The 18,148-nt window shown below is 46.5% G+C and overlaps 1 protein-coding gene across 1 annotated transcript in view; it reads left to right on the top strand.

Moving 5' to 3' along the window:
- The window catches only part of LOC122548373 (atrial natriuretic peptide receptor 2), a 164,724-nt gene that overhangs the window by 91,343 nt on the left and 55,233 nt on the right, over positions 1–18,148 (top strand). The window contains exons 10-11 of the mRNA XM_043686946.2: positions 4,827–4,904; positions 4,999–5,103. Of these exons, the coding sequence (XP_043542881.2) occupies positions 4,827–4,904; positions 4,999–5,103 (183 nt within the window). The remainder of the gene's footprint in view (positions 1–4,826; positions 4,905–4,998; positions 5,104–18,148) is intronic.

Raw genomic sequence — 18,148 nt, forward strand, 5'->3', positions numbered from 1 at the left:
ATATCCTTTCGCTCCTTTGCCCTTCAGGGATCTATCTATCTCTGCCTTAAGCATATTCAAAGACTCTGTTCCCACCATCTTTCAAGGAAGAGTGTTCCAAAGCTTCAAACCCCTCAATAAGAAAACAAAATCTCTTTATTTCTGTCTCAAACGGGTGATCCCTTATTTTTAAGCAGTGTTCCCAGTTTTAGAAATTTAAATATAAACTTATGCTCCAGAATACTTGGTTCCCAAGCCAAGCTGGCCCAGCACATCTAATACTGGGATCCATCTGGACATGTAGAAAATTGCCCAAAATGTCCTCAGTACTGAAAGGACAAATCCAACTCTGCTAATTACCACCCATCAGTCTACTTTCAGTCAGTTGTTATGTGATGATAGGGATCATCGACAGTGTTATTAAGGAGCACATGCTTAGCAACAACCTGTCCATTGACACTTAGTTTGGGTTCTTCCAGGCGACTCAACTCCTGACCTAATTAGAAACTTGCTCCAACCATGGAGAAAAGGCTGAATTCTAAAAGCGAGGTGAGAGAGAGTGCCCTTGACTTCAAGGCTGAGTGTAACATCAAGGAGCCCGAGCTAGACCAGAATCAATGGAAATCAGGGTAAAAACCCTCCGCTGGTTGGAGTCATATCTGGCATATAGGAAGATGGTTGTGGTTGTAAGGTAAATTATCTCAGCTCCAGGATATCTCGGCAGGAGTTCCTCAGGTAGTCTCCTAGACCTAACTTTCTTCAGCTGCTTCATCAATAGCCCTGCCTGTATCCTAAGGTCAGAAGTGGGGATGGTCACTAACGGTTCCACAGAGTTCAGCATTGTTCATGATTCCAGCTGAGTGCATATGCAGCAAGACCCGGACAATGTCCAGGCTTGAGATAGAGTCATAGAGATGTACAGCATGGAAACAGACCCTTTGGTCCAGCCTGTCCATGCCGACCAGATATCCCAACCCAATCTAGTCCCACCTGCCAGCACCAAGCCCATATCCCTCCAAATCCTTCCTATTTATATACCCATCCAAATACCTCTTAAATGTTACAATTGTACCAGCCTCCACCACTTCCTCTGGCAGCTCATTCCATACACGTACCACCCTCTGTGTGAAAAAGTTGCCCTTTAGGTCTCTTTTATATCTTTCCCCTCTCACCCTAAACCTATGCCCCCTAGTTCTGGACACCCAGATCCCAGGGAAAAGACTTTGTCTATTTACCCTATCCATGCCCCTCATAATTTTGTAAACCTCTATAAGGTCACCCCTCAGCCTCCGTCGCTCCAGGGAAAACAACCCCAGCCTGTTCAGCCTCTCCCTATAGCTCAAGTGGTAAGTGACATTCATGCCACACGAATGCCAGGCAATGACAATCTCCAAGCAAGAAACTAACCATCAGCCTTTGACATTCAACAGCTTTACTATCACTGTATTACCCAGTATTGATATCTTGGGAGTTGCCATTGACCAAAAGCCACACTGCAGTAACCATATTCATACTGGAGCTACTAGAGCATGTCAGAAGTGAGTGACAAATTATGCAGTGAGAAATTCATGTTCTGTGTCCTCAGTGTCAGTCCACCATCTACAAGGCACAGGTCAGAAGTAACTCGCCATTTATATGGATAAAATGCCTGCTTTGTTGGTAGCTCATCTATTACTTTCAACATTCATGTTATTCATCACTATATAGACAGGCAGGAGGCTGGATGAACAGCAAGCCAGACAGCATCAGGAGGTGGACTCCAAATAGACCCCACCACCAAGAACATCTTCCCCTCCCCGCCCCTCTCTGCCTTCCTCAAGGACCATTCCCTCCGACAGCCCCACGCCAGCCCCACCACCGAGCCCCCAAGTACCTTCCCCTGCAACCAGAAAAGATGCAAAACCTGCCAGTACACCACACCCTCACCTCCATCCAGGGCCCCAAACAGTCCTTCCAGGTGAGACAGAGATTCACCTGCCTCTCTTCCAACCTAGTTTACTGCATCAGGTGCTCCTGATATGGTCTTCTCCACATTGGGGAGACCAAATGTAAACTTAGGGAATGGCTCACCGAGCATCATAGCCGGGTCCGCAGGGGCTGACCAGACCTTCCAGTCACTGCTCATTTCAATTCCCCCATTATTCCCTTTCCAACATGACCATTCTTGCCTTCCTCCATTGTCAAGACAAACCACAGCTCCTATTGGAAAAACAACCCCTTATCTTCTGCCTGGGCACCCTATAGCCCGGAGTACTCAACACTGAATTCTCCAATTTCAAATAACCTCCGTCCCCATCCCCTGACTCCCTTCCCAGCCCCTCCCCCTCCCTTCCACTCCTCCCTGCCACCAACTGGATTCATTCCTCCCATTGACCAACTAGGTTGTGCCTTACATCTGTCTTCACCTATCTCCACTTCACCACCCTGCCCCCACCTCCCCCTTTATCAGCAGCTCCCCCCACACACATTCCTGGTCCTGAAGAAGGGTTACACCTGAAGTGTCAATTTCTGCACCTTCTGATGCTGCCTGGCTTGCTGCCTCCAGCCTCCTGCCAGTCTACTTTGGATTCCAGCATCTGCAGATTTTTTTGTCTTCATCACTGTGTGACAGCACTGCATACCATCAACACGATGTACTGCAGCCATTCACCTAAGCTCTTCCAACAGCACTTTTCAAACCCATAACTTCTACCACCTATAAGGACAAAGGCAGCAGATACACGGGAACAGCTGCAAGTTCCCCTCCAAACCGTTCACCATCCTGACTTGGAACTACATCACCATTCCTTCACTGTCGCTGGGTCAAAGTCTGGAAATTCCCTCCCTAGCAGCACTGAGAGTTTTCCAACATTCCAAGGACTGCAGTGATTCAAAACGGTAACTCACTACCATCTCATCAAGGGTAATGAGGAATGGACAATAAATGCTGATAGATTGTAATCAAATGAACAAATGAAAAAAATACATGGGCTGTGATGCTGTTAAGTACTTTGTGTATGTTCCGACAGCAGCAGTACAAACTGCAACAGCTGAAATAGTAGTAGAACTAGCTTGAAAAATGCAGTTTCCTATTTTCACAGGTTCTGTTTTCCCTATTTTAGTGTTCCCCATTGCTCCTTGCAGTCTCACAAACTCAGTTGAAACTTTAAAAAAGTTGAAACTTTATTGCTGGAACAGCACAGCAGGTCAGGCAGCATCCAGGGAACAGGAGATTCGACGTTTCGGGCACAGGCCCTTCTTCAGGAATGAGCAGAGAGTGTTCAGCAGGAGAAGATAAAAGGTAGGGAGGAGGGACTTGGAGGAGGGGAGTTGGAAATGTGATAGGTGGAAAGAGGTCAAGGTGAGGGTGATAGGTCGGAGTAGGGTGGAGGCGGAGAGGTCAAGAAGAAGACTGCAGGTCAGGAAGGCGGTGCCGGGCTGGAAGGATCCGGCTGAGACAAGGTGGGGGGAGGGGGGATGAAGAAACTGGTGAAGTCCAAGTTCATCCCCTGCGGTTGGAGGGTTCCCAGTCGGAAGATAAGACGCTCCTCCTCCGACCGTCGGGTTGTTGTGGTTTGGCGGTGGATGAGTCCAATGACCTGCATATCCTCGGTGGAGTGGGAGGGGGAGTTGAAATGCTGTGCCACAGGTTGGTTGGGTTGGTTCGTCCGGGTGGCCCAGAGGTGCTCCCTGAATCGCTCCGCAAGTAGGCGGCCTGTCTCCCCAATATAGAGGAGGCCACACCGGCTGCAGCGGATGCAGTAGATGATGTGGGTGGAGGTGCAGGTGAATCTGTGGCGGATATGGAAGTTTCCCTTGGGGCCTTGGAGAGAAGTGAGGGGGGAGGTGTGGGCGCAAGTGTTGCACCTCCTGCGGTTGCAAGGGAAGGTGCCGGGAGTGGTGGTTGGGTCGGTGGGGGGTGTGGATCTGACAAGGGAGTCGCGGAGGGAGTGGTCTCTACGGAAAGCTGATAGGGGAGGGGAGGGAAATATATCCTTGGTGCTGGGGTCTGTTTGGAGGTGGCGGAAGTGACGGCGGATGATGCGCTGTACATGGAGATTGGTGGGGTGGTAGGTGAGGACCAGTGGGGTTCTGTCCTGGTGGCGGTTGGAGGGGCGGGGCTCAAGGGCGGAGGAGCGGGAAGTGGAGGAGATGCGGTGGAGGGCACCGTCGACCACGTCGGGGGGGAAATTGCGGTCCTTGAAGAAGGAGGCCATCTGTGTTGTACGTATTTTGAACTGGTCCTCCTGGGAGCAGATGCGGCGGAGACGAAGGAATTGGGAGAATGGGATGGCGTTTTTACAGGGGGCAGGATGGGAGGAGGTGTAGTCCAGAAACTTTAAAAAAGCTAGTCCCAGGATTCATTATATTATTATAGGTTCCTTATGTTCTTCAAGCACTAACACTGGCCATTTGCAGTAGTTGTTGCCCATTCGGGGCAGGATTGAAAACATTCATTCGAGTGAGGGGACCTCAAGTGGAGTGTAAAGCCAATCGTGACCAGTTGAAAACTTGAGCATGTGTAATGCTTTTGTAAAGTTCCTTACGTTCCCAAGAATAATGAGTTGCAAACCTAATTCTCATCTGCTAATTATATTTTTTTATGGTAGTGAAAGGTTCATGAAACAAAAATTGAATTTAATACTCTTCTGATTGTAGCAGATTATAAGTGCAAATTTTAACCAAAAGCTATAAATAACTTCTCAAAAATTTATTTTCATGTTATTTCTATGAATTAAGTAAACTTAATTTTGACAATTTATTAGCTTTCATAACTGTTTTTAGAATGTACTGAAGATTGTTTATTCTCATCATCACAATATCCTTCATTTATTTGTTCAATTAAGATATTAATTGTTTATTTTCAGGGTAATTTAGTTGCAATCAAACATACAAATAAGAAAAGGATTGAGCTCACCAGGCAAGTGCTGTTTGAACTAAAATACGTAAGTGTGTCTTTTCCTGTTGACAACATAGATGTCCTTAGCAGTGCTTTATCAGCCTGAGCACAAGTGTACCCAGGTTTTCTCTCTGTTACAGATGCGGGATGTGCAGTTTAATCATTTGACAAGGTTCATTGGAGCCTGCATTGATCAACCTAACATCTGCATTGTAACAGAATATTGCCCTCGAGGAAGTCTTCAGGTAAGATTTGTAACACTAATGGGAAATGAAAACTGAACCCACAGTAGTCTCTGGTTGAAATATTTTTGATTTGATTTATTATTGTCACACGTACCTAAGTACAGTGAAAAGTTTTGTTTTGCAAGCAGTACAGGCAGATCATTACATACAAATCATAGGGTGATTAAACAGAGCGAAGTTATGACTGCAGAGAAGGTGCACAAAAAGCAAGATCAACATTGGGTTGAGATTTGAAAAGTTCATTCAGAAATCTAATAACAGCGGGGAAGGAGCTATTCTTGAACCCATTGGTACGTGTGTTTAAGCTTTTGTCTCTTCCGCCTGATGGAAGAGGTTGGAAGAGATTATAGCCATGGTGAGAGGGGTCTTTGATGATGTTGGCAGCCTTTCCATGGCAATGAGAAGTGCAGATGGAACCAGTGGATGGAAGGTTGACTTGCGTGATGGTCTGGGCTGTGTTCATAATCTTCTGTAGTCTCTCACAGTCCTGGGCAGCGCAGTTGCCGTACCATGCTGTGATTCATCCAGATAGAATGCTTTCTATTTTTTTTCTTTTTACTTTTCTCCATGCTACTGCCTAACTGTGGTAGTGCTTATATTTTCCCAAGCACCCATGTTGTGTGTGTGCAGATGTGAGACACAGTGAAGAACAAGGGCGTAAACCTTTATTTGTATTCCACTACCAGGAAGAGAGGAAACACCAGAGTGGCCAGTCACAAGCAGTGCCCTTAGAATACTTTCTATTGTGCATCTGTAAAAGTTGGTGACGGTCCTTATGGACTTGTTGAATTTCCTTAGCCTCCTGAGGAAGAAGATGCCTTTGACCATCACATTTATTTGGGTGGTCCTTCCTCAAGTTGCTGAAAGTAGTTTCATCAGTGGGCATCAAGCAGCTGGCTTCCAGAAATTACATTTTCAACATCAGCTTTGAAAACACAGTTGTTTTATCAAGATAAATACTTACTTATTAATCGTAAAGCCAAGAACTGGGGATGCTGGAAATCTGAAACAAAAATAGAAATTCCTGGAGAAAATCAGCAGCATTTGTGAAGAGAAAGCAGAGTTAATGTTTTGGGTCCAATGACCCTTCATTAAAAATGTTAATTGCTAACTAATGAAACATAGCCCATTATTGTACTTGCGAAGTAAAAATTGATTATTAATAAGTCTGTAAGTTAGCTTGCTGAGCTTGAAGCTTTGTCTTCAGACATTTGATAACCATATAGGTAACTTTATCAGTGAGAGTCCATCTTCTCAAAAGTCACTATTGATTATTAATATCCCAATGTAGGGGAGCCCAAACAGCAAAAGCTTTAATTACTGTTATGGTGCCGTGCTGTAGCCAATGAGACCTAAATTCCAGTCTCATTTGCTCCAAAGGTGTGTAATGACATTTTTGAACAGGTTGATTAGGAAGAATTTTCCAAATGCTGTGGGCGTGAAGCAAGTTTGCATTCAGCTATATTTTGATATTTCAGGTGTGTTTTCTGTCCAAAATTGAGTGTAAACAAAAGTATGTTATTTTGGTTAGATAGTCAATGCATATGCTTAGGTAAGAAAGTATGCAGAGTGTAACGTCAGTCATTGAGCATACTGATTGAATCCAGTAGTGCATTGATTTTAATGTTCCTGTTAAAATCCACAGTTAACCTTGCATAGTGGAACAATCAATTACAAAGCATTCTTTCCCATCAGGTTATTTCAAGGAATCATCAATAACTTTGGCTTAGTTTCTCATTAACATCTATCAAGCGTTAATGATCACATTTGGTGATCAGGACTGCTACATATGATTGGTGTGGCTGTTACCATGTAGTGGGATATGTAGTAATAAAACTTGGTTCAGACATCAAGGGTTCACATGCCTTGTCACTTGCATCCTATTTCCAGCCGCATGAAGCAGGGATGACATAGAGGAGGACAAGCTTCTCAAATAGGGAGGAAGAGGAGGAGAAGGAATTGCACCAGGAGCTCCTGAACACCCAATGTGCTCAGAAAGTGAAGTGGTTTTGTTTTGTTCAGGGTATTGGTAGCGCCTTTCAATGTCAACTCTGCCATGGCTGCTTTTAGCAGCCCTGACTAGACATTATTACTACCAGACACTTATCAAGTTGCCAGTCCACTTTTTGAGGCATTGCAAATTCCCAGCCGGGGGCATGATAGCTGTGTTTCACTATGGAGGTGTTATTGAAGTCTGCCACTGGTTGCAGGCAGCCTGGTGATTTCAGAGTATGGAAAAGACAGAATTGTTAGTGACAGTAAAAGTGATTCTGAATGCAACTGTGGGAAGAACATTGTCATCTAGAATAGTACGGCAGGGATCCCGATCATTTAGTCCAAATAGAATGAAGAATTAGGTGATGGTTAAACATGGTCATTCTGCTATAACACACATTTCGTCAATACGACTTTGCTGTAATGCTCTTTCTAAAGCGCAAATATTTAAAATGTGCGTTGGCTATAACACAATTACATCACCAACACTTTAAGCGCTGTTTCTCAAGTGTGAATTTTCTATAACATGATGTTGCATAAGAATACAACCAATGCATGATAAGAGAACTGACTATATATTAATTCAGAGATAATTGGGTGAGCACTTGACTGGGTGCATATAAAGGGGGAACAAGTAATCAGTGTTGGAGTTTGTGGTGTGGGAGTGGAAATAAATCTCTGAGTAGAAAAGTATATGTCTGGAATTGATGTAAGTAGCATTTAACCTCTGGTATTTAACAAAGGATGGTTTGCGTTGGCCTTTTTCCAGACTGAAACAGGCAAAGCCTCCAACATCTTACTATCTGTTATTGCATTCGATGCAGATAAAGAGGAATACATAACCAGAAACTGCCAAGTTAGCAGTTTTCTTCAGGTGCAGAGAGCCCTTGTGACTGTACACTTGCATGTAAGCTCAGAGATGTACCACAACGGTAAATGATCCTAATCCATCTGTGTCTCACTGGAGTGTTGCCATACTCTGCATTCATTTTAACTTCAAGGTGGAAGACTATAAAAAATGTTTTATACTGTTTCATTTGGCCTGATCAGGCTACAATTTCCGCTGATGCTAATTCCTCTTTGAAGAAGAATAAGACTCTTGGAATACACATTGGAAAAATGTCTTCCTTGATAGTGAAAAAGTAGTGTTCGGATCATTATCATCATATCATTGTGGAATGATAGAATAATGGCAGTGTCACTAATGTAATAACCCTATGGCCTAGAATAATATTCTGGTGACATGAGTATAAATCCAATCACAGCAACTGGGAGATCTCTTAAAAATAATTAATAAGTCTATGAACCAAATTATTCATAATCATGAATTCAGGCATCTTGACGTATTCAGGCCTACACTCTAAAATAACTTTGTATGGTGCTAAAAATCTTTACAGAAATAAATATTATGAAGCACATAGATTGTAACAGTTCAAGATGGCAGCTCAGTACCATTTTCCCAAGAACTTGATTAGTAACAAGTATTTATCTTGCCAGTAATACCCATATTCCAAAGAATGTATAAAAAAACTTCACACATTAAATGATCATAAGCAACGGCGTGAGGCCAGCTGAAAAGGAAAGGTACAATATACAAGATGCAGAAAAGTAACAAGGGCCAGAGATGCATGGGAACACCACCAAGTTCTCCTCCAAACCACACATCATTCGGACATGGAAATATGTCACTATTCCTTCACTGTTGCAGTGCCAAAATCCTGGATCTTATTTCTTAACATTTCAGGTACACTTAAATCACCATAGAGTATTATGGTGCAAGAATAAAATACAAGAGCAAAGATGTACTACTGAGGCTGTAAAAGGGTCTGGTTGGACTGCATTGGAATATTGCGAACAACTTTTGCCGCCATATCTAAGGAAGGATGTGCTGGCCTTGGAGGGGATCCAGAGGAAATTTGTAGCAATGAAGGGCTTGTCATATGGGGAGTGGTTGAGGACTGTGGGTCTGTATTCAATGGAGTTTAGAAGGATGAGAGGGGATCTGATTGAAACTTACAGAATATTGAGAGGCCTGGATAGAGTAGACATAGAGATGTTTCCACTAGTAGGACAGACTAGGACCTGAAGGCACAACATTTAGAACTGAAATGAGGTGGAATTTCTTCAGCCAGTGAGTGGTGAACCTGTAGCTGAATCATTGCCACAGAGGGCTGTGGAGCCTTAAGTGTACTTAAGACAGAGATAGATAGGTTCTTGATGAGTAAGGGAATCAAGGGATATAGGAAGAAAACAGGAGAATGGAGTTGAGAAATACATCACCCATGACCAACGGACCAAATATATATTTACCCAGCCTTGACAGCCCTCTATGGGTAAAGTTTAATATCCTCTGAGAGCAGATATTCATCCTCATATCTGTCTTAAACGTGGAACCTCTTATTCTCAGATTATACCCTCTGGTCCTAGATTCTCCCACAAGGGGAAATAATCTTCCCACACCTACACTGTCAAGTCCCCTTGCAATCTTACATGTCTCAATAAGGTCACTGCCAATTCATCTGAATTCCAATGAGTATGGTCCAAAGCTACTCAAATTTTCTTCATAAGATATTCCCTTCATACCTGGCATCAGTCCAGTGAAGCTTCTCTGGATTGCCTCCAAAACCAGTTTATCTTTCCTCAGAAAAAGGGCCCAGAATTGTTCACAGTATTCCAGCTGGGGTCTGACCAGTGTATTGTATAGTTTTAGTGAAACCTCCCTTCTTTTATACTCCACTCCCTTTGAAATCATGGCCAACACTTGATTTGCTTTCTCTATTACCTGTTGAGTGGAGATGCTATCATTTTGAGATTTATTCACGAGGACTCCCAGACCTTTTTACAGACCTTCTCCATTTAAATAATATTCAGCTCCTCTATTGTTCCTGCCAAAGTGCATAACCTTACATTTCCCTATACTTTATTCCATCTGCCAAGGTTTTACCCACTCGCTTAACCTTTCTATGTCTCTTTTTGTGTCATCTAAAAATTTGTAGTATATTCACTTTCCTCATTGAAGTCACTGATATATAGTGTTAATAATTGTGACCTCAGCACTGATCCCTGTGGCAATCCAATAGGCGCAGGATTCTGAAAATGCCTACTTTATCTAAAGTCTTTGTCTTTTGTTCATTATCCAATGCTGTTTCCAATATCATGTGCTTTAAATTATTAAGTAATGGTGGTATGTTATAAAATGCCTTTGAAAATCTAAATACATTGCATCTATTGGTTCCCTTTTATCTATCCTGTTTGTTACTTCCTCAAAGAACTCTTACAAATTTGTCAGGCACTATTTTCCCTTTGTGAAGCTGTGCTGACTTTGATCGTATTATTTATTTCTAAATGCCTTGCTATTACATCCTTTATAAAGATGCCAACATTTTCCCAATAACCAGCTTTAAATTAAGCAGCCTGTAATTACTTATTTGTTGTCTCCTCTTTTTAAATAAATGTGTCGCATTGGCACTTTCGCTGTTGTGACAGCTGTGTATTTATTTACTGTCCTCCTTTTAGAGTCATAGAGATGTACAGCATGGAAACAGACCCTTCGATCAAACTTGTCCATGCCGACCAAATATCCCAACCCAATCTAGTCCCACCTGCCAGCACCCGGCCTATATCCCTCCAAACCCTTCCTATTCATACACCCATTCAGATGCCTTTTAAATGTTGCAACTGTACTATCCTCCACCACTTCCTTTGGCAGCTCATTCCATACACTTATCACCCTCTGCATGAAAAAGTTGCCCCTTAGGTCTCTTTATATCTTTCCCCTCTCACCCTAAACCTCTAGTCCTGGACTCTCCCACCCCAGGGAAGAGACTTTGTCAGTTTATCCTATCTATGCCCCTCATGATTTTATAAACCTCTACAAGGTTCCACAGCATCCAACCAAGGGAAAACAGCCCTAGCCTATTCAACCTCTCCCTATAGCTCAAATCCTTCAGCCCTGGCAACATCCTTGTAAATCTTTTCTGAATCTTTTCAAGTTGCGCAACATCTTTCCGATAGGAAAACTAGAATTGCACACAGTATTCCAAAATGTCCTGTACAACTGCAACATGACCTCCCAATTCCTGTACTCGATACTCTCAAAGACAACACAAGCACACATACAGACACACATGTCCAGACACACACACACATACAGAGACACACCTCCACATCCACACAGACTTTGTACTTTTCTTCATTACAGAAGGCAGTAACCTGGACCCCACTTTGGCTGACACGTCTCCTTTTTGTCCTCAAAAGCACCGTAATTTTGGATGAAGTATTATTTCTGTAATTTAACTTGCATGGACCCCAATCTAAAGCTGACCGACAGCTTCAAAATAGTAGGCACTGTTCCCAAATACAAACTAATCAGGAACAGCATGATTCTGAACCCATGACACATACAAGAAAGTTGTTGCATGAGTTTTGTAAACAAAACTGCATATACACCATATATTTACTGGTACTGGCTGCATGAAGGCACAGAAGTACTAATGCAATTCTAAGGGCATTTAGAGGCATGCTTCCTTGAAGATTGTGAATTTTTACATAAATGAGTGCATTTCTATACTTCACTTTTATTGGAATTTCAATCTAAAAAGAGCGAAACAAGGACATACAATTTTCACTATGCTTTATTCCATTGCCATAAATCCAGTTGAGTTCAATATGGAGGTCCTGCCATAATTAAGCCATAGTTTCATCTGAAAATAATGAGTTAGGATAGGGAGCAGCATTGGCTCTCTTGAATATGTTCTGCCATTTGCTAAGATCACAGCTGGTCTGGTTATGAACACAATCCATTTTCCTGGCTAGCTTCGTCCTATTTCCTTTGACTCCTTTATCCTTCATTAATCTATCTCTATCATAAAAGTATTTAAAGACCTGCCTCCCCATCCATAATTATATGTGGCAACTCTGGGGCAAAGTGACTTTTGGATTTTCAACATGCAAATCAGACTGAAATTTATGAACATGTGTAAATGTATTCACAAAATGTTCAGGGGGAATGAACTGAGTAGAGGGACTAACAAAACAGTTGAAGAACCATGGCACACAATGGATCAACAACATGTTGCTGTAAGACAATGGTGTAGGTAAATTACACTCTTCACCTTCCTTAATAATTGACACGCTGTTGTGAGAAATTTAGATAATGAAATTGAATATATATTTAGCAATAACTGGGCCAAAGTCCTGGAAAATCATTGTAAACGACACTAACAGACTGCGGAGGTTTAAGACAATGGACCGCCATCTCCTTCTGGAGAGCAACTGGGGATTGAGCATAAATGCCTTGCAGCTCATGAATGAATTTTTAAGAATATTGGATCTGAAAAGAAGCAAGTTGATGGAAGCATCCATTTTATATGTCAGCTTTGAAGAAGGGGAGCCACAAAATTTTCACTTGAGTGCAGAAATTAGTGGGCGGCACGGTGGCACAGTGGTTAGCACTGCTGCCTCACAGCGCCAGAGACCTGGGTTCAATTCCCGCCTCAGGCGACTGACTGTGTGGAGTTTGCACGTTCTCCCCGTGTTGCGTGGGTTTCCTCCGGGTGCACCGGTTTCCTCCCACAGTCCAAAGATGTGCAGGGTCAGGTGAATTGGCCATACTAAATTGCCCGTAGTGTTAGATAAGGGGTAAATGTAGGGGTATGGGTGGATTTCGCTTCGGCGGGTCAGTGTGGACTTGTTGGGCCGAAGGGCCTGTTTCCACACTGTAATCTAATTTAATCTAATATAATTAGGGCAGGTCATAGATCAGCCTGTTGTTGAAATAAGAGCCTAACTTAGTACACTTTCTCAATCTGACCAAAATACTATAGGATGGAATAATTTATGGAATGAGAAAGGCAGCTGAGGAATCTGATCACAAATGAGACAGTGCAGAAGAGGTGATCAATAGGAGCAGTAAAAGGGCAAGCTGACTGCTTATGAGGTGAAGAACATGGAATCATTCTGATGGGAGCCAGGCAAGGCTCATGAGGTAATCAAAGAAGTACTAAATCTCAAAGCCAGTGGGAGGAGGGGGAGAGAAAGACAGCGAGAGAGAGAGAGGGAAGAAATCTAATTGTGCAGCCAGTGTGGAATGCAACACAGACCAAAAGGTTACTCAACATTGTGGAAAGCAGCCATAAATTGTGGCAACGTTAATATTGTGGTCGATGTTGCAATTCAGTGAACAAACAAAAATCACATTCATGCTGTGCAGTCTTGAGCAGATGCAGTCCACCCAATGAGAGAGATTGAGAACTGTTGCCAAAAGTGAATAACATCGAATTGGAGTTAGTGTCATGTTCATGTGCATGTTACATGGGCATTAGGACAGATGTGGCCCTAGTGGACTGCGAAGGAAGACTAAAGGTAGTTGACGAGCAGTAGCAGATGTTTAAGGAGATATTCAATTCCTGCCAGCTAAAATATATCTCAGGGAGGAAAAAAGATTGTAAAAGAGGATACAACATCCTTATCTAAGTAAGGAGGTTAAAGACAGCACCGTGAGTGGCACGGTGGCACAGTGGTTAACACTGCTGCCTCACAGCGCCAGAGACCCAGGTTCATTTCCCACCTCAGGCAACTGACTGTGTGGAGTTTGCACATTCTCCCTGCGTCTGCATGGGTTTCCTCCGGGTGCTCCAGTTTCCTCCCACAATCCAAAAATGTGCAGGTCAGGTGAATTGGCCATGCTAAATTGCCCGTAGTGTTAGAGGTAGGGGAATGGGTCTGGGTGGGTTGTGCTTCAGCGGGTCGGTGTGGACTTGTTGGGCCGAAGGGCCTTTTTCCACACGGTAAGTAATTAATCGAATCTAAAAAAAATTAAGGCATAGCACTAGGCTGGAACATGAGAAAATATTTTAAAAACTACAAAAGGATTACTGAAAAGTAACAAAGAGAACAAAGGTAAATTATGAAAGAAAAGTAGTGCAAAATGTAAGTTTGGATAACAAAAGCTTCGGTAAGTATTGTCCAGATCCGGACGCCCAGTTATTGGAAGGATATTATTAAGCTGGAGAGGGTTCAGAAGAGATTTGCCAGGATGTTGCCGAGAATGGAAAGTTTGAGTTATAAAGAAAGGCTGGATAGGCTGAGACTTTTTTTCACTGGAGGGTAGGAGGTTGAGAGGTGACCTTGTAGAAGTTTATAAAATAATGAGGGGTATAGATAGAGTGAATGGTAGTTGTGTTTTCACGAGGCTGCACAATTTCAATACTAAGGAGCACATTTTTAAAGTGAGAGGAGAAAGATTTAAAAATGACACAAGGCAAAATGTTTTGCACAGAGGGTGGTTCGTGTGTGGAATGAACGTCCTGAGGAAGTGGTGGACGCGGGAACAATTAGAACGTTGAAAAGACATTTGGATAGATACATGAATAGGACAGTTTTGGAGTGATATGAGTCAGGAGCAGGCAGGTGGAACTATGTTTAGTTTGCGAATATGTTCAGCATGCACTGATTGGACCGAAAGGTCTGTTTCCGTGCTGTATCACTCTATGACTCAAAACGAAGAGAGTAGCTAAAGTGAATGCTGGTCCCTTGGCGAATGAGCATAGGGAGCTAATAGGGGAGAACACAGAATTGGTGGAGGCACTAAAACAGAGGAATCTGGGTAACGTTGTCTCTCAGCAGCATAAGGACAGAACAGACAACAAAGTAAGGAAAGATGGTGGAATTGGTTTTGACGAAGAGATGGAAAATACCAGCCATGTGTCTGGGCAGGATCCTGGAAGCTGAGATGTTGCAGATGAGGAGGATGAAGAAGAGGAACTAAAATCTGGTCACGTTTGCCACCGTGTATACATTTTGGATTAGTTGTGCTGGAAGAGCACAGCAGTTCAGATAACATCCGAACTGCTGCCTGAACTGCTGTGCTCTTCCAGCACCACTAATCCAGAATCTGGTTTCCAGTATCTGCAGTCATTGTTTTTACCCCATGTTTACATGTCTGCACATATATATTGTGCCGAGCTCGGTCATGGGATTGGTGGTCAGTGAAGAAGCCCAGCATGGACAAGTGGTGGTCAGTAAGAGGGCTCAGTGCGGACACGTGGCAGTCAGTGAGGGAGCACAGTATGGACACATGGCGGTCAGTGAGGGAGCACAGTATGGACACGTGGCGGTCAGTGTGAGGGCCCAGTGCAGACACATGGCAGTCAGTGTGGGGGCTCAGTACAGACATGTGGCGGTCAGTGAGAGGGCTCAGTGCAGACACGTGGCGGTCAGTGAGAGGGCTCAATACAGACGGGTGGCGGTCAGTGAGGGGGCTCAGTGCAGACACGTGGCGGTCAGTGAGAGGGCTCAGTACGGACGGGTGGCGGTCAGTGAGGGGGCTCAGTGCGGACATGTGGCGGTCAGTGAGGGGGCACAGTGCGGACACGTGGCGGTCAGTGAGAGAGCTCAGTGCAGGCACATGGTGGTCAGTGAGGGGGCTCCGTGCAGACAATTGGTGGTCAGTGAGGGGGCTCAGTGCGGACACGTGGCGGTCAGTGAGGGGGCCTCAGTATGGACACGTGGCGGTCAGTGAGAGGGCTCAGTGTGGACACGTGGCGGTCAGTGAGAGGGCTCAGTGCGGACACGTGGCGGTCAGTGAGGGGGCCCAGTGCCGACACATGGCGGTCAGTGAGGGGGCCCAGTGCGGACACATGGCGGTCAGTGAGTGGGCCCAGTGCGGACACATGGCGGTCAGTGAGGGGCCCAGTGCGGACACATGGCGGTCAGTGAGGAGGCCCAGAGCCGACGCGTGGCGGTCAGTGAGAGTGCTCAGTGCGGACACGTGGCGGTCAGTGAGAGAGTTCAGTGCAGGCACGTGGCGGTCAGTGAGGGGGCTCAGTGCGGACACGTGGCGGTCAGTGAGGGGTCTCAGTGCGGACACGTGATGGTCAGTGAGGGGGCCCAGTGCCGACACATGGCGGTCAGTGAGGGGGCCTCAGTATGGACACGTGGCGGTCAGTGAGAGGGCTCAGTGTGGACACGTGGCGGTCAGTGAGAGTGCTCAGTGCGGACACGTGGCGGTCAGTGAGAGAGTTCAGTGCAGGCACGTGGCGGTCAGTGAGGGGCTCAGTGCAGATATGTGGCGGTCAGTGAGGGGGCTCAGTGCGGACACGTGGCGGTCAGTGAGGGGTCTCAGTGCGGACACGTGATGGTCAGTGAGGGGGCCCAGTGCCGACACATGGCGATCAGTGAGGGGGCCCAGTGTGGACTCATGGCGGTCAGTGAGGGGGCTCAGTGCGGACACGTGGCTGTCAGTGAGGAGGCCCAATGCGGACATGAGGCGGTCAGTGGAGGGGCTCAGTGTGGACTCGTGGCGGTCAGTGAGGGGTCTCAGTGAGGACACATGGCGGTCAGTGAGAGGGCTCAGTGCGGACGGGTGGCGATCAGTGAGGGGTCTCAGTGAGGACACGTGGCGGTCAGTGAGAGGGCTCAGTACGGACGGGTGGCGATCAGTGAGGGGTCTCAGTGAGGACACGTGGCGGTCAGTGAGAGGGCTCAGTACGGACGGGTGGCAGTCACTGAGGGGGCTCAGTGCGGACACGTGGCGGAGGGTGAGGGGGCTCAGTGCGGACACGTGGCGGTAAGTGAGGGGGCTCTGTGTGGACACGTGGCGGTCAGTGAGAGGGCTCAGTGCGGACACATGGCGGTCAGTGAGGGGGCTCAGTTAGGACACGTGACTGTCAGTGAGGGGTCTCAGTGCGGACATGTGGTGGTCAGTGAGGGGGCTCAGTGCGGACATGTGGTGGTCAGTGAGAGGGCTCAGTGCGGACACGTGGCGGTCAGTGAGAGGGCTCAGTGCGGACATGTGGTGGTCAGTGAGAGGGCTCAGTGCGGACACGTGGCTGTTAGTGAGAGGGCCCAGTGCGGACATGTGTCGATCAGTGAGAGAGCTAAGTCCTGACAGGTGGCGGTCAGTGAGGGGGATCAGTGCAGACACGTGGCAGTCAGTGAGGGGGCTCAGTGCCGACACGTGGTGGTCAGTGAGGGGGTCAGTGTGGACACGTGACGTTCAGTGAGAGGGCTCAGTGCGGATACATGGCGGTCAGTGAGAGGGCTCAGCACGGACACGTGGCAGTCAGTGAGAGGGCCCAGTGCAGACACGTGGCAGTCAGTGAGAGAGCTCAGTGCAGAGACGTGGCAGTCAGTGAGGGGTCTTAGTGCGAACACGTAGCGGTCAGTGAGTGGGCCCAGTGTGGACACTTGGTGGTTAGTGAGGGGGCTTAGTGCGGACACGTGGCAGTCAGTGACAGGGTCAGTGCGGACACGTGGCAGTCAGTGAGAGGGCCCATTGCGGACACGTGGCGGTCAGTGAGGGGGCTCAGTGCAGACACATGGGGGTCAGTGAGAGAGCTCAGTGCGGACACGTGGCGGTCAGTGAGAGAGCTCAGTGCGGACACGTGGCGGTCAGTGAGGAGGCCCAGTGCGGACACGTTGCAGTCAGTGAGGGGGTCCAGTGCGGACACGTGGCGGTCAGAGAGGGGGCCCAGTGCGGACATGTGGCGGTAAATGAGGGGGCTTAGTGCGAACACGTGGCAGTCAGTGAGGGGGTCCAGTGTGCAAACGTGGCGGTCAGTGAGGGGGCCCAGTGCGGACACGTTGCAGTCAGTGACGGGTCATTGCAGACACGTGGCAGTCAGTGAGGGGGCTCAATGCGGTCACGTGGCAGTCAGTGAGGAGACTCAGTGCAGACACATGGTGGTCAGTGAGAGGGCTCAGTGCGGACATGTGGCAGTCAGTGAGGGGGCTCAGTCGGACACATGGCGGTCACTGAATGGGCTCAGTGCGGACACGTGGCGGTCAGTGAGGCGGTCAGTGCGGACACGTGGTGGTCAGTTAGAGGGCTCAGTGCAGACACGTGGCGGTCAGTGAGTGGGTCAGGGCGGACACGTGGTGGTCAGTGAGAGGGCTCAGTGTGGATACGTGGCGGTCAGTGAGGGGCTCAGTGCGGACATGTGGCAGTCAGTAAGGGGGTCAGTGCGGACATGTGGCGGTCAGAGAGGGGGTCAGTGCGGTCATGTGGCGGTCAGTGAGTGGGTCAGGGCGGACACGTGGTGGTCAGTGA

This window comes from Chiloscyllium plagiosum, unplaced genomic scaffold (assembly GCF_037043375.1).
Source record: "Chiloscyllium plagiosum isolate Xiang-an unplaced genomic scaffold, Cpla_swu_hap1 HiC_scaffold_1, whole genome shotgun sequence".
NCBI classification, from domain to species: Eukaryota; Metazoa; Chordata; class Chondrichthyes; order Orectolobiformes; family Hemiscylliidae; genus Chiloscyllium; species Chiloscyllium plagiosum.